The sequence below is a fragment of the Ascidia mentula genome, chromosome 4, assembly GCF_947561715.1.
Source record: "Ascidia mentula chromosome 4, kaAscMent1.1, whole genome shotgun sequence".
Classification (NCBI taxonomy): Eukaryota; Metazoa; Chordata; class Ascidiacea; order Phlebobranchia; family Ascidiidae; genus Ascidia; species Ascidia mentula.
In genome coordinates this window covers 15,654,192-15,668,113 of record NC_138569.1, presented here as the reverse complement: position 1 = coordinate 15,668,113, position 13,922 = coordinate 15,654,192, and the positions used below count along the sequence as shown (strand labels likewise).

Here is a 13,922-nt window from a genome sequence, read left to right as displayed (position 1 = left end):
TAAATTTAGAGTGCAATCGTGTCACTGTTTGCAGAGATTGTATACGTGACTTTGGCCTGTTACAGCATGGCAACTGCAACTTCACTTCACGAGGTATTTTCAGAGTTGGCTTGAGACAGCAGAAAGATTAATAGAAAGATAACCTGTTAGTTTTTGTTTTTAAAACCATAAGCCTTGCACAAACATATAAAGGGAATTATATTGATTTAGATTGATATTGATTGATTAAAACTCTGATAACATTATACTTGAAGAATAATTACATCACTTGTTAATGTTGAAGTTTAATTAAAGCCTAAAGGTAAATTTTTGCTACAAAAAAATCAGCAGCAACAAATCAGTAAAAACTTTTGTACTTTGCAGGCCAGTGTTATAAGTTGAGAATCTTTTTCAAACTATACGAACAATGAGAACATTGCTTGCAATTGCCCAAAAGCTTATTGTACCCTGGAAGAGTGTTGGAAGATTGTCAAAACCGATATCCAATGAAAGTCTCTTCTTTGTGAAAGGGCAGCAAACTTTATGGTAAGTGCACCAAAATCATTTTGCTGGTTTTTAAGTGTTTCCTTCTACCGCCTGTTTGCATTGCTTGTGTGTGTTAGGCTGCAACATGTCAGATGTGCACATGCTGCAAAAATTTCCTCCCGCCCTGAAGGATTGCTTTTCAGACAGGTGCAGTAATATTAATCTCTTTTAAAATTATCTTTTTTAACCATAACATTTGTCTCAAGACCTTTCTTGTTTTAAGTTGTTTCATGACGCATCCTACACCTACACATATTTCCTTGGTTGTCCTAAAACTCGACAAGCAGTGGTTATCGATCCTGTGCTTGAAATGGTAAGTTTTTCTTGATTGCAGCTAGAAAAATGTTTCTCCAGTGCATTCCACTTTACTTGCTGAGAAATTTGCTTTTCACTTTGTTAGCAATTAGTTTATTATAATGTGCATACACAACTTTCCAATTTAATGTGCCAAATTGCAATCATATCAACCAGCCTTAATTGTATATACTTGATAATGTATTATATTTCTACAGGTCGACAGAGATTTAAAGTTTGTAGATGAGATGAAGCTGAATCTTATATATGGATGTAAATGTCAAATTCTCTGAATGCCTTGATCACTCTCTAATTGCTGTTTTTTTCAGTAAACACACATGTTCATGCGGATCACGTAACTGGCACTGGAAAGCTGAAGGAAAACATTCCTGGATTCAAATCAGTATTGTCAAGGGCATCCGGGGGCAAAGCTGATGTTTTGGTGGAAGATGGTGAAGTTATTTCATTCGGTGAACAGGTCAATTGGCTTTGTTTTATTTAAGTTGATAATAAAGATATCCCTGATTTTTGTGGTACGTGCTAGTCCAGGCTCAGTCACCAGCTACAATGATGAGACCTAGTAGGTTGAAGCAGTTTGCATTTTCTGCTGCTCTTTGATGATGTCATCTTCTGTTAGATTTACAAACCAATTTAAACATTGAATACAATATGTTTCAAGTATCTAATGTACTTTAAATGTTTGGGTTAACTGGGCTGTATTTTCTTTGCAACAGTCCATACATTGCTCGGCCACCCCAGGCCACACGAACGGTTGTATGACGTACATTCTTCCAGACCATTCGATGGCATTCACCGGCGATACACTTCTTATCCGAGCATGTGGAAGAACCGACTTCCAACAAGGTGAAAGACGGTGCAAAATTTGTGAAATTTGCATGAGCAAAATAACAGGAAATACAACGCTATTATTACCTCAAGCTGTATTAAATTATATGCACAATACATTTTATTTCAATTAGCCCCGTTTAAATTAACGTCCAAACCAATGCGACACTCGTATAGTAAAATCCTGTTCAATCTAAACCTTCGTACATCTTGTTTCTTCGCAGGAAATGCCTCACAGTTGTACGATTCAGTGCACAAGCGCATATTTTCACTACCCGACCATTACTTCCTTTACCCAGGCCACGATTACGTGGGTGAGTGGTCCATACTTTTCACTCTTACTTTCTCTGTTACTTTGTATCTGTGGTTTTCAAACTATGCGTGGGCGCCCGAAGTTTCCAAGGGTGTCGAGCAACATACAATTGGTATATCGTGAAAACAACTAAACGCAAATCAAGTAAATCAGACTTCTGCGACTGAGAAGTTTAACATATAGGAATAAAAATCGGTGACAGATTTATGATTAAATCCGTTGCGTCACAAGTGTTTGTGAACCACTGTCGCCAACTGTAATTGTTTATTCTCCTATTGCGCATGGGAAACATTTATGTGCAAAATAAGCCATATTATTGCAAAGCTGCAGACAAGGTGTGTACACGCACTGTTTCGACCTTTAAGGTCCCATCAGTGCAGCTGTTGAATGGCACTGTGCTAGCTGGTAGACTAGCAGGCACACTAGTCTCCACTTTGTGGTACCTTTCAGTCAACGTCGATCTGCAGGGTACCCTATACTGTGTACCGAACAACAGAGACGACGAACCACTGTGGAGCGCACTTAGGAAACATTCTCACACACTTGGCAACGTGTTGTTGTGTTTAAGGTTTCTCGGTTACGACGGTTGCAGAAGAGAAACTTTTAAATCCACGCCTGACATTGAAAAAGGAGGAATTTGTCGATTTCATGAGGCGTCTCAACCTCAAATATCCAAAGTTGATTGGTACGTGACGTTTCGTGTATTTTGAGATAAGTAATTAACTTTTTTGTAATGAAATACGTTGGCACATGACAATAATCTCGTATAACCGCATGGTTATACATGGTCATTGTGGCAGATGGCAATAGCTCGCTCGATGTAGATTTCCGGCCGTTTTTGCAGTCACTAAACTTATACTGATGCTGGTGTGCAGTTCGTATTCGTGAAAAACTATGTCCGTGATGAAGTTGGCAAATATAAAGCTTTTTCGCTTCCTCGTATACAAACGACACGTTATTAACATGTTTCAAGAAAATGTTTCATTTTTTCGTAAAGCTATCACCTGCAATCGAAACCAAAGTCATATAGTGTGGGGTTCACGCCCCCACTCGTTGCAACTTCAATTCGGCGCTCTTTGTTGATTTAAAGGGGAGTTAACTTTAATGTTTGCAAAAGGTTTCGCTATGGGGTTACGTACGCACATAAGACCTTTAAGCTAATTCGAACTTTGTCAGCACATTTTATGCTTACGAGGCTCTCTAATGAGCTAAAAATACCCTTGAATGGTTTTGATTATTATCGTCTTGTGTTGTGATACGAATTTCCACTTCGTTTTGGCGTGGAGCGATTTCTTGCAAACTTAGCGATTTCTTACAAAAAGCGTTTTTTGGTCTAACACTTAACACACTTGAATAAACCAAAGGATTAATCCATAACGTACTTAAATATATGCAAGTAATAAAATGAGCTGATTGTTACAGATATCGCCGTACCCACAAACTTACAGTGTGGCGAAATCAGCAAACAAGCCTTGCAAGGTTCTGCCGAACTTCTCAAGGAAAAATAATCTCTTCTTGCTCCGTTTTATCCACGTTAAGTTCATGATTTCCATTTTTCCTTCTTTTCTTCTGCTTTTCACAACAAATTTATCGTTGAACACACATCATACATAGGTTATAAATTAACGTAGAAGGCGCTTTTGCATCCTGCTCTGGCAATCTTTCGACAATTTTCGGGACGTTGGTTTTATTATATGCGATGTGTTAGACTTGTGGAGTGTGGAGAGCTTTTGTGTTGGTGAACGCTATTGTGCTAAAATTAAACACTAGATTGTGCGAAGGATTGTCACATTCAACAACGAACAAGTTGTATTTGTTTTTAGTTGCTTAACAGTGAGTTATAGTTTTTGTTACATCCTGACATTTTGCCTTGCTTGCATTATAAATATGCTTAGATCTTTTTTGTTAAGATGCAGCCGATTTGCACTGCTTTACATTCACTATATGCAAATCGGTATATTTTCTTATTATATGATATTCGCTTCCTCAGGCATTGGCGCAAAATCGCACATGTCAAAGTATAAATCCCCACCCCTATTATCAATTTATTTTATACTGAACGTAACATAGTTTCCTCCATTAAGTCAGTTGGTTTTTATCACAGTATGTGTTTTTTGTATGTTGCGCTTGCCCCTCATGTATGATTTTTATTCGCTACAAAACATAACGCTTTCCTGCCCTTCTGCCTTGGTCCCAAGACAACCCTTCATCTTGTATCTTTGCTTTCATGCAGCAATGGTAACATGTTTTACTCTTGAAATGCGTATTGTATGAGATTTGCCATAGGCATGGTTGTCTTGCTCAGAAAATGGACAAGCGGTTCACCCAACAGCCTTTATTGGCGCAAAAGCAGCAGTGACACATGCAAAAAAGTCAGTTTTGTTTTTACAATTACGTAAAAGTTTTCAACAGCAGCATTATGCAGCCGAATGCTGTGTGACAAAACTTGTATGGTTATAAAGGTGACATGAAGAAAGTTTCATTAATATTGTGACGTAACATACAACGGGTTTGTGATAAAAATCCACTTCATCTGTAATCAAGCTGCCTCGGTTTTCAATTTAATTCGAGTCCAGTTCTTCGATGAGTATTCTCGACGATGAGTTCCAGCCTGTTTTTACCTCGCCCCGCTGGTAGGAACCTCCACAATCCCCAACCCAGAAAGCGACGTCGTGAAGACCACTGGTTAGACCGCGACATATTCCTACCACTGATAAACAGATAATGCCTATCAATAAACATCGAACACAAAAGACTGATGAAACTGGTTCTTTTACAATAGATCCAAATCATTGTTGCTTGAAACAACAGCAACTTTTTAACCTATACACGCTGTATTGCAGTTCTATATTTGTTGCCAGCTTTTGTGGAAAAAATTTAATCCTATTTCTCACCGCTCATGGTCCTGTGCATTGTGAATGCGTGCTCGACATACACAAGTCCATCTATAGGTTGGGGGTTTACACATTCAGCACCATCAAACGTGAAGTACCTAAAACATATATTGGTATAACTTATAGCTTGTACAAATCATCATCGAAAGCCTGCACCAAACGTGAAGGATACGTGGTAAATGGGTTATAACAAAGATCTTGCATAATTTTGTGTCTTGCCGAGCGTTGGAACCTTACATTGCTGCGTGGTAGCTTTATCATCAACTTAATTCGTAACTATTCCATTCGAAACGAGTAGGCCAGGTTATTTCGAATTTCTGAGGGCCAATACTCAAATTATGGTCCATTTTACACACCATCTAGCACAGCAGCTGGAGTTTTTCGTTAAGCATCTCAATCGTGTCGCACCGTTCCACTCAACCTTCACCGAAGTTGTCGAATATCTCTGGAAGGAAAGTTTCATTGGGTTGTTTTTATCGTTTGTGGACTTGTTTTTTTTTACCTTGTCAAACGAGCAGGACTGAACTTGGCCGGCACTGATTTGATAATTGTAGTTATTCCACGCACAGTGTCGAATTCGTCTCGGGGAACCACTCTTCATACAAATTCAATCAAAGCGTTTTGTTTTTAAAAATGTGACGATAGTATTTAACTGGAGGGCTTTCCTTACAAAGTGTCGCGACCCCATTTGGTGTCATTAAATGTAAATTAGGGATTCGCTTTGATAAGGACAGTGCGGTATTTCATACTTAAGATTTCTGTTGGAAAGTTAGTATTTAAAATATGGCGCACATAAATTTTTATGGGGTTTCAGAGCAGTTTGAGACGCCCTTCTGTAGTGAATGTAAAATACCTCTTGATTGCAACTACATTGTCCAGGTGAACCTCTTTCCCCAGGCTGTCCCGGCAATCCAGGAAAACCAGGAATTCCTGCTGTTCCGGGCGGTCCTTGAAGCACTAAACGTCCTGTACAGTTGTCTTCACCAATGTTGGATTTAGACGTTTTGTTTCTGTTGTTCGGTTGCTGTTGAAAGCAGACTAATGCCAAAATTCAATCTTTTAAGTGAACTATTTTTTGATCACTATTTAGTGATAATCATGTGGTCAATCGACAGTGATCTGTTCAGCCCCGTACTTTCGTACGTTGTTTTTTGTTCCTAACAACTTGTGACTTAACAGACCAAGTTACCATTGACTGCATATACCTGACGATCTACGATCAATGAGTTTACCCTTTCCTCTCTTGTTGCTCTGGTGCGACCACGAGAAGCTTCAACCAAAGACTGTTCTCCACACACCAAGCAAGCAATTATTGCGACACAAGCCAAACGCTCCATTTAAAATTTTAACAGAGTTGTTTCGAAATTCTGGAATTCACAGACAAATCTTCAGTTATTTGCTGCAGTTGTTCAACTACAGTTAGATGTTTTCGGCATTCAAAACCTAATAAATGAGTCCTGTAACCAATTTGAAGAAAAGTATTTGTTCTATTTGCCTGCAACTGCAAAAAGTGTTTACACTCTAATAGCTGTGTCATTTGCACGTGATTTTGCGAGTATTTGCACTCTAGCAATAACTTTAATACTTTCCGGTATTGGCGAACAGGGTGCAGGTGCAACTATTGAACAAGCTGAATATGTCTTGTGTTTTAGCTCAATCATCAACGCATTCTTCGCAGTCTGCCCTGGTCTTACATGTGTATTAGCTCAATCATCAAAGCATTGTTTACAGATTGCTCTGATCTTCCATACGTTGCTCTACTTGTCACATTACACTGGAGGTGTTGATCAATTCCATGTTGCCACATCCCCTAAGAAAAGCTATGTTCTATAACTGCCATCAGAAGACCACACAAATATGTTTATTGACTGAGACAGCTCCCCGTTGTATAAGAAATAGATTGGCCCAATAAATTCTTGAAAACTATTTGTTGTGTTTGAACAAGGTCGTTACTAGAAAGCATGAACAAAACTATACTTGTCACAAAAGTGGCGGTACTGAACCAGCAGGCGCAATTAATTGCATGTCATCAACACAACTCTAACGACACAGCAAGGTTTAAACGTGCAAAATTATGTTGCAGTTATATCATAGAGAGTTTTTGCTTGAGGTCTTTCTGCATCTGGGATGAATACTTTCCACGAATTCTCTGAAAGTTGGTGTCGAAGGGACTGGCGGCGTAAGCCTTGGCTTGGAATTTCTCCGCCATTAGTTCAATGGCAAATTTACCTTTGGAGATCGATTCCTCACCGACCTCGTGCAGATTAACGTAGCTGTTCAACAAGGGAAACAATTATATACCTTCTATCACATTTAAAGTGATTTTTTTATTCCAGTAAAATCTTTAAAGTGCATATGACACGGCCATGACAACTTTGCGTAAAACTAAAGGTACATCTAAAACAAACATATATCCAAAGTTTTACGGTTCTACGTCAACTAAAAAATGTAGAAAACTGCACGAAAATTAACGGCGACCAAAAATCGTAAACCTTTTGCGCTGAGGAGAAAAGGACATCACATAAGGCGCTTGCGTCGAAAAAATGCATTGTTCAGATAGGAGAAGGCGCCTTTTTTTTGCAGATATCGAATAGTTTCAAAGATAGGAGAATCCACAGATTACGTTACCTCGTTACCTTAAAGGTCAGGACAGGGTTTTGCATCACACAAAAATTTGTCATTGTGACGTCACGAATCAAAGGCTTATTTGTCCCTAATTAACGGAAGACCACTGGGTATAGCAGAAACGACATAACTGTGAGTGGACAAAACGACAATGCTAAACTAACGGTTTGTCTCTGTCGTGTTTTCAAAAGTTCATGTATCACGTTAGGGATCATAAATGCTGTAACAACAAGAACACCCTGTCCCAGTAACTGTTTTATTATTACACAATAAGACATAATACGTGGAACAGCGGCCATCTGTCCTTAGCTTAAAATAACATCAAAATCCGTTTGTTGCACTTGTTCACATTTTGTCCCCTGTTTAATGCAATATTATGCTGAAACCATTTTTACAATGTTTTCCATTCCAACGCATAAGGCTTGCTGCCAGCACTCGCGCACGACCGAATCGCCTTCTACGACGTCACGCAACAATATCTCGCTTTCGCACGATTTCCTTTGCAACGGCAAAAGTGCGACTTTGATCAGCTGTATCTCAGAAACCAGTCGTAGTATCAAGCTACTTTTTTCGCCAAAAATGTTCTAAAGTTATGAACATCTCTTAGTTTGATTATTAACATGCTTTATTTTTACGTGTGATATGCACTTTAAGAACAATTCATGTCAGTTTCAATCCAACTTCCACAAAAACATAATAATTTGACAAAAAAGGGCTGCGCGAAGACTTCGCAGCTAAACTCAAAATATATATGAAAAAATTTAATGTAAATTTCACGACATACCCGTAACCTAAGTTGGTACCCAACGCATAGGCATAGTCTGTGTGGCGCAAAAATCCAACCACTTTGTCATTGAGCCAAATAGTCTCGTGGCTGGTCATGGGAACGTCACTGCAAAAACACAAAGTTAACTAACATTGCTCTCTCGTCGCTTTGATTCGTACTCACGTATCGATGGTGAAGCAAACGAGTTTTTTTGATAAAGGTTTTGTCCTAATATCAGCGAGCGCTTTGCTGCCGATGTAATCGGAATTCTCGTCACAGAATTTCAAGAGATTTGCTTCGGCAGGATTGTCGGAGGCGTGTATGGTGTGAGACCAGTGGTGGAAACCTTCATCATATCAATTATTTTCAAAAACAGTTTTGAAAATGACACATTCGAAATGTTGTTTTCGAATTTGTTTTTGAGAAAATGTCACAGTTTAATAGAACTATAAAGTTAACTTCGCGCACCTGTTTCAGAACTTAACGACTCCATCGCACGATAACCGGCAACGCATCCGCCATTCTTGTACAAGTGCTCCGTAACTGCGTCATGAATTCGTTTGACGTCAGTTGTGTTGCAATGCACTTCAAATCCGAGCTCGCCAACAAACGAAAGCCTCAAGAAACGAGTGATTTTTTCAGAAGTTTTAATCTTTCACGTGGAGAAAAAATGAAGGATATGTGAGGAATAATCGTACTAATTACCTTCCCAGCATAATGTTGCATCCGACAATCTGGTTTTCCTTCCATTGGGAGTATTTTAAATCCTTCAAAGCACTGTCATCTTTGACAAGTGGCAGAAGTATGTCGCGACTGTAAGGAGATTTGCTTGCTTATACGGGCTTAACTCTAATCATAATTAAACGACTTCACCTTTTCGGTCCCTGTACACTGAGAATGGATCTTTCCTCTGTTCGATCCTCTACTACACAGTTGAAACCTTCACGTTGTGCAATGTTTTGTAAATACATTTTGCAATGGAGAGCTCCCGACGAACTAAACGTGACGTAATACTCGTTTTCTAAACAATAAAACAAAAAGTTAGTAAGAGGTGCATGACGATTTAAGACCATGCTTTATACAAACTGTGTCCTATGTTAACCCAACACTATTACAAACTCATACAGTTCAGAAGAAAAACGTATTTTTAGTTTTTAAAACATACGATTAATCAACCAAGTCGTATGGTCGTAATATCGAAGAAAAAAAATAGGTTTGTTGTGAAGGTACGAAGAGCAACAGCACACATTTACAAATGTAAGAACTTCATAGAAAATCATACCTCCCTGTGCATTTTTCACCCTGGTAGCAATTACGTCGCCCTCGATTCCAGCACGTTCGTTCAGCATCAGGGTGTAAACAAACTGTCCATCTGCAGATTTGACCAGGTTCCGGCTGAAAGCCATGCTGGCAACTTTATCGGCGTCCGGGCCGGTTATGAAGATTTTCGCCATGTATGAAGAATCGAGAAGGATTGCTGATGTACGACAAGTTAAACATTCACGTCCCACCTGACAAACATTATTTACTGTTATTGTCAATGAACTATAAAGTCCCAACACACGTCCTACTACATATGCTAAATATACCAGCAAAAAAAACCACCCAAAAGAGCATTTCAATATTTTAAGGGATATGTTAATAAAGTTGCCAGAAGAGTTGACAGTTAGTACCCACCGTTTTGTGAGATTCAGGATACTCAAATGTGCAGTCACCCGTAACAGCGTCAAGGTACGGGTACGGCTCATGTTTCTGGTGATCATAAGATCCATAGAAATCATAGTCGAGGACTTCCAGGTTGCGGTTCGGTTTTCCAGTAGCGTCTTTTACGTAGTAGGCTGGACGCTCGAAGCCGTAACGTTGTCCGAACAAGGCTCCTTGATCCACGTCAGTCTAAAATAAAACCGTTAATCAAAATGTTAATGTCTGTCAGCAAATTGGAAATGTGTGTGTTGAACAAAAAAAGAAGTGAACAAACAAAGCAATAAACAAAAGAAATTTGAGCTAAAAGGTTTTGAAAGAAATTTGGATGTTTTTTTTTGTCTTCTCTGGGTGGACCTGGTGGAGGGGGGACTTTCTCTGGTTTCTGCCTCCTAAATTGTGGTCGTGTGGAAAGACCAGCTGGAAGCGTTTGGCGAATCTCTCGTGACAAGTCTCCATCAACCATTTGTTGTAATCGGCGAAAGACGTCTGATATCGTCTGCAAAACAACAAATCAACATCCTCTTGGTAACTTAAGAATTTCGCAACTTACGAAAGTACCGGCAAAGGAAATTTTCCAACCTTATATCGCAGTTGAACATGTCAATTTCAGGTCTCCCGTGCACCACCCAGTGGGCCAACTGTCTTCCGGCCCCGCCGCCCATCATCATTCCACCACTGTTGTATCCACTTCCTACAAAAAAACCTCTTACTTCTGGTGATTCACCCATGTTCGGTTTGCCGTCAGGAGTAAATGATTCTAAAACAATTGAAGAATCGAGTTTAGCTGACCGTGGGAAGCGGATTAGGTTGGATTGGAGCAAGGGTTTGAGTAATTTTTTGACAATCACTTCCCGCATACGTACTTCCGGGGTAGTGTTTTTGTCTGTGTCAAGTTTGTTTATGGTTTGATCACTTTGTGCGAAAAGTTGCAATATTACATACGCATTACCAGGCCCACAGACAGTGGATCTTATTCCGGCGTTTTCAACTGCTGGAACTCTGTTTACTGTTGCTTCCATATGCTCAGCAAAAATATCCCAGTCTAGGTCATACAGGCCGAAAGCAAAATCAACAGGAAGCTGAAAACAAAACGTATTATATAAATTTGTCCATAATTACGACCATTAGTTTGGAGTTCTGACAATTGGGACTCAACGTACGTCCTTCACCAGATGCGGATTAATTTCGTATCCACCAAACTGTAGGGCGTCACCCTGTGGTTTAATATACACGGTTCCGTGATCTTTGATCATGGGGGTGTTGAGAATGCCTTTGATTCCCTGGGTTACAACGTAGGCGTGCTGGAAAGTTAATTGAGGAATGCGGACGCCAGCCATCTGCAACATATCAAGAAGTTAAAAAAGTCACCGCATTTGTTAAAGCAATACAGACATTGTTGCTATCCTTGGTATTTTGACGAGGTAAACAGAACTTGAGCTGCCTACCTGTCCTATGTAAGGTGACCAACAACCTCCGCAATTGACCACATTGTTAGTCTTAATTGTTCCTTTGTCAGTTTCAACCCCGACCACTCTCTCCAAACCAAGGTGATCCTCGGCCTTTACGATTCCGGTAACGCTGCAGTTTTCAAACACCTGCGTGGTCAAATACCATGAACCGGTTGTAATTGCTACAAATAAACTTTGCAACTTACCTTGGCGCCGTACTTTTGTGCAGCACTTACGTATGACATACAATACGTGGCTGGGTCTATGGTTCCATCGCCAGGCGAGTAAACAGCTCCATACAAATCGTCCACGTTAAGTAGCGGATGAATATCCAATGCATCCGATGGCTTTATTTCACGAATTTCGCACCCGAGGCCTTTTGCAAACTGTGCCAAAATAGAATGAAATAAATGACAGCAGTATTGGCTACTAATACAAGTGCTAAACCATCGACCACTTTATTAAAACTTTAGAGGTGCTAAAGAACTACTTTAAATTGTGTTATCGTAACCACACCACAGAACTACGCGGAATTTAGCCCCTTCATGACGGTACTAGGCAACTTCAGGTTCTTTGAGATTCGATGACCATCAACTTATTCCTTTTTTTGCGTGATTTCATTGTCATTGCATGCACTCTGTACAGTGATAAATTTTCGCGGTAAGCAGTTCGAGAAATCCTGGGTTACTTTAGACTACATTTTTGTTGCATAAACTTACAGACGATTGGCGCGTAAAATCTTTATACTGATCTTTGGTTTTTGCAGTAAGAATTGTCCCTGTTTTAAGCCATCCAGCACTTTCTCCTGTCTCCTCTGGAAGGATTTTACTGATCAGATCACGGGTTTGCAGTTGTAGCAAAGTTTCGGTCTCACTTGGGCGAAAACTCCACAAAATTCCTGAAAAGAAAGTCATGGATTATTGGCAATGAATACACGTTAAAGTATGACATATAGTGTATAACTCATTTCTGTTTTTAACCATAAACTTTACACATGGCTACCCATGCGCAACAATCGTTTCAGTATTTTTGCTTCAGTTGGTAGTGTTTGTACCAAGATTCTGCAAGCCCATGTCGGCAAACAGCTTTTATTTGATGATATTTGAAAAAACAGCACAATGGCAACACAAGTGCAATGCAATAGCACCACAGGCCCACAAAGTCGTATTAAAAATTACGTCAATTGTGACGTCCCTAAGTAAAGATACGCGCCATGGAAGAAACGCACCTACCCCGTCCTATTAGCGGTTCTGGAAGAGAGAGCAACGTTACGTTTTTGGTTACGTAACTTGGGGGTTTTCCCACCTTCAGATCATAGTTACGCACAAGAGACCAGAGGTTCGCAAATACTTTTTGGTGCTACTCTAAAATAATATTGCTAATGTCTCGAGACCCAAACAAAAGCATAATATGTAGTTTCAATGCAATCAGTTTGACTTTTACGGCAAACACAACACAATATAACTGCGTGACGTAACAATATAACACCAGAAAATCAATGTGCATTTCCATAAAACATAAAGCAAACCATTATGGAAATTCAACAAGGACTTTCTTGATTATTGGCAACCTGTGTGCATTGAATCGTGTGCAACTTGCGTTTTAAGCGCAAAAACGAAAGTGCATCGTTTTACTTTCATTTTTCGACCCATCATTTGCGGACCCTTATTGTCCTAGATCCCCATACAACTAATGTAACTTCACAAACAGCATTGGGATTTTCATTTGTTCTTTTCATTCTATGTCATTTCAATGCAAATAATACAATGAATGTTAAATTAAACAGTACCTGCTGTGTGCCAAGTTGTTCCTGAGGTGATTTTGTGTTTTTCTAACAGCACAACAGATCCACAATTTTGCTTGGCTAAATGGTAGGCAGTGCTGCACCCAACGCTTCCTCCACCAATAACTACAACATCTGCTTCTTTGGGAAACTCCACTTGTTTAGTCTGTGTGTCCTTCTTTACTTTGTGAATGGAAGACTCGTGAGGTACATCCTTGTCATCTATCGAGATTTTCCGAACACTTCGCAGCTCAAGTATATTTCTTCTGGTCAGCAAAGAAATCTTTGTTCCGATACTTAGCATTTTTTAACCCTTACAATATAGTAAACATAATTATAATCTAAGTATAAATCGCACCCAACCAGTATTGGCAAATACAATCTACGTGCTAGGGGTGAAGCATATTTTAATGCCCATAAATTTCACATCTAAAATATCATGCATTGCGTTTACGTAACATTTTTGCAAGTTTTGAAAAATAGCTAAGAACAGTGATTTTTATAATCCCCAGTCTGTGGACTGGCATTTGAGACGCCTCCTATACAAACGTTTTATGAATCAAACCCTTGCATGTTACGCAACAAAATCGAGTTATGCGCCAGACCTATATAGTTGCTGTGGTAATGCTTCGAACAACGCAAATGCCATACCGGCGGTAAAAACCAAACTTTGTGCAATTCAAGCAGAACGGCTGCAATTCGTTGCTCTGGCGGTTAACCGCTA

The 13,922-nt window shown here is 39.5% G+C and overlaps 3 protein-coding genes across 3 annotated transcripts; 1 reads left to right on the top strand and 2 right to left on the bottom strand.

The window, feature by feature from the left end:
- The first annotated feature begins 176 nt into the window (after positions 1-176).
- On the top strand, positions 177-4,238 carry LOC145897136 (persulfide dioxygenase ETHE1, mitochondrial-like). The gene is made up of 10 exons (XM_082985317.1): positions 177-301; positions 364-525; positions 603-672; positions 749-838; positions 1,038-1,092; positions 1,149-1,297; positions 1,554-1,683; positions 1,890-1,979; positions 2,547-2,663; positions 3,401-4,238. Exons 2-10 carry the CDS (start codon positions 407-409, stop codon positions 3,484-3,486), a joined length of 906 nt encoding a protein of 301 aa, XP_082841443.1. The 5' UTR covers positions 177-301; positions 364-406; the 3' UTR covers positions 3,487-4,238.
- Positions 4,239-4,298: 60 nt separating this feature from the next.
- On the bottom strand, positions 4,299-6,260 carry LOC145897137 (collagen triple helix repeat-containing protein 1-like). The gene is made up of 6 exons (XM_082985318.1): positions 6,078-6,260; positions 5,726-5,896; positions 5,375-5,467; positions 5,229-5,317; positions 4,873-4,970; positions 4,299-4,688 (listed from the first exon to the last, which is right to left on the bottom strand). The coding sequence occupies exons 1-6, from the start codon at positions 6,207-6,209 to the stop codon at positions 4,540-4,542; spliced, it is 732 nt and encodes a 243-aa protein (XP_082841444.1). The 5' UTR covers positions 6,210-6,260; the 3' UTR covers positions 4,299-4,539.
- A 503-nt stretch (positions 6,261-6,763) lies between these two features.
- On the bottom strand, positions 6,764-13,502 carry LOC145899878 (sarcosine dehydrogenase, mitochondrial-like). The gene is made up of 16 exons (XM_082988811.1): positions 13,205-13,502; positions 12,135-12,313; positions 11,622-11,801; positions 11,413-11,562; positions 11,128-11,304; positions 10,917-11,046; positions 10,547-10,724; positions 10,322-10,463; positions 9,941-10,156; positions 9,546-9,774; positions 9,137-9,284; positions 8,969-9,076; positions 8,732-8,880; positions 8,447-8,609; positions 8,282-8,389; positions 6,764-7,145 (listed from the first exon to the last, which is right to left on the bottom strand). Exons 1-16 carry the CDS (start codon positions 13,500-13,502, stop codon positions 6,956-6,958), a joined length of 2,745 nt encoding a protein of 914 aa, XP_082844937.1. The 3' UTR covers positions 6,764-6,955.
- Between the last annotated feature and the right edge of the window lie 420 nt (positions 13,503-13,922).

Excerpts from the sequence above, each read along its gene's own strand:
- LOC145897136 (XM_082985317.1), top strand. The coding sequence starts at position 407 with ATGAGAACATTGCTTGCAATTGCCCAAAAGCTTATTGTACCCTGGAAG. Across the intron at positions 1,093-1,148 it reads GCTGAATCTTATATATGGAT|TAAACACACATGTTCATGCG; the intron begins GTAAATGTCAAA and ends TGTTTTTTTCAG. Across the intron at positions 1,298-1,553 it reads TTATTTCATTCGGTGAACAG|TCCATACATTGCTCGGCCAC; the intron begins GTCAATTGGCTT and ends TCTTTGCAACAG.
- LOC145897137 (XM_082985318.1), bottom strand. The coding sequence starts at position 6,209 with ATGGAGCGTTTGGCTTGTGTCGCAATAATTGCTTGCTTGGTGTGTGGA. Across the intron at positions 4,971-5,228 it reads TCCAGCTGCTGTGCTAGATG|GTACTTCACGTTTGATGGTG; the intron begins GTGTGTAAAATG and ends TATATGTTTTAG. Across the intron at positions 4,689-4,872 it reads AATGCACAGGACCATGAGCG|TGGTAGGAATATGTCGCGGT; the intron begins GTGAGAAATAGG and ends TCTGTTTATCAG.
- LOC145899878 (XM_082988811.1), bottom strand. The coding sequence starts at position 13,502 with ATGCTAAGTATCGGAACAAAGATTTCTTTGCTGACCAGAAGAAATATA. Across the intron at positions 11,802-12,134 it reads ATTTTACGCGCCAATCGTCT|TTTGCAAAAGGCCTCGGGTG; the intron begins GTAAGTTTATGC and ends ATTTTGGCACAG. Across the intron at positions 8,881-8,968 it reads TGCAACATTATGCTGGGAAG|GCTTTCGTTTGTTGGCGAGC; the intron begins GTAATTAGTACG and ends TCGTTTCTTGAG.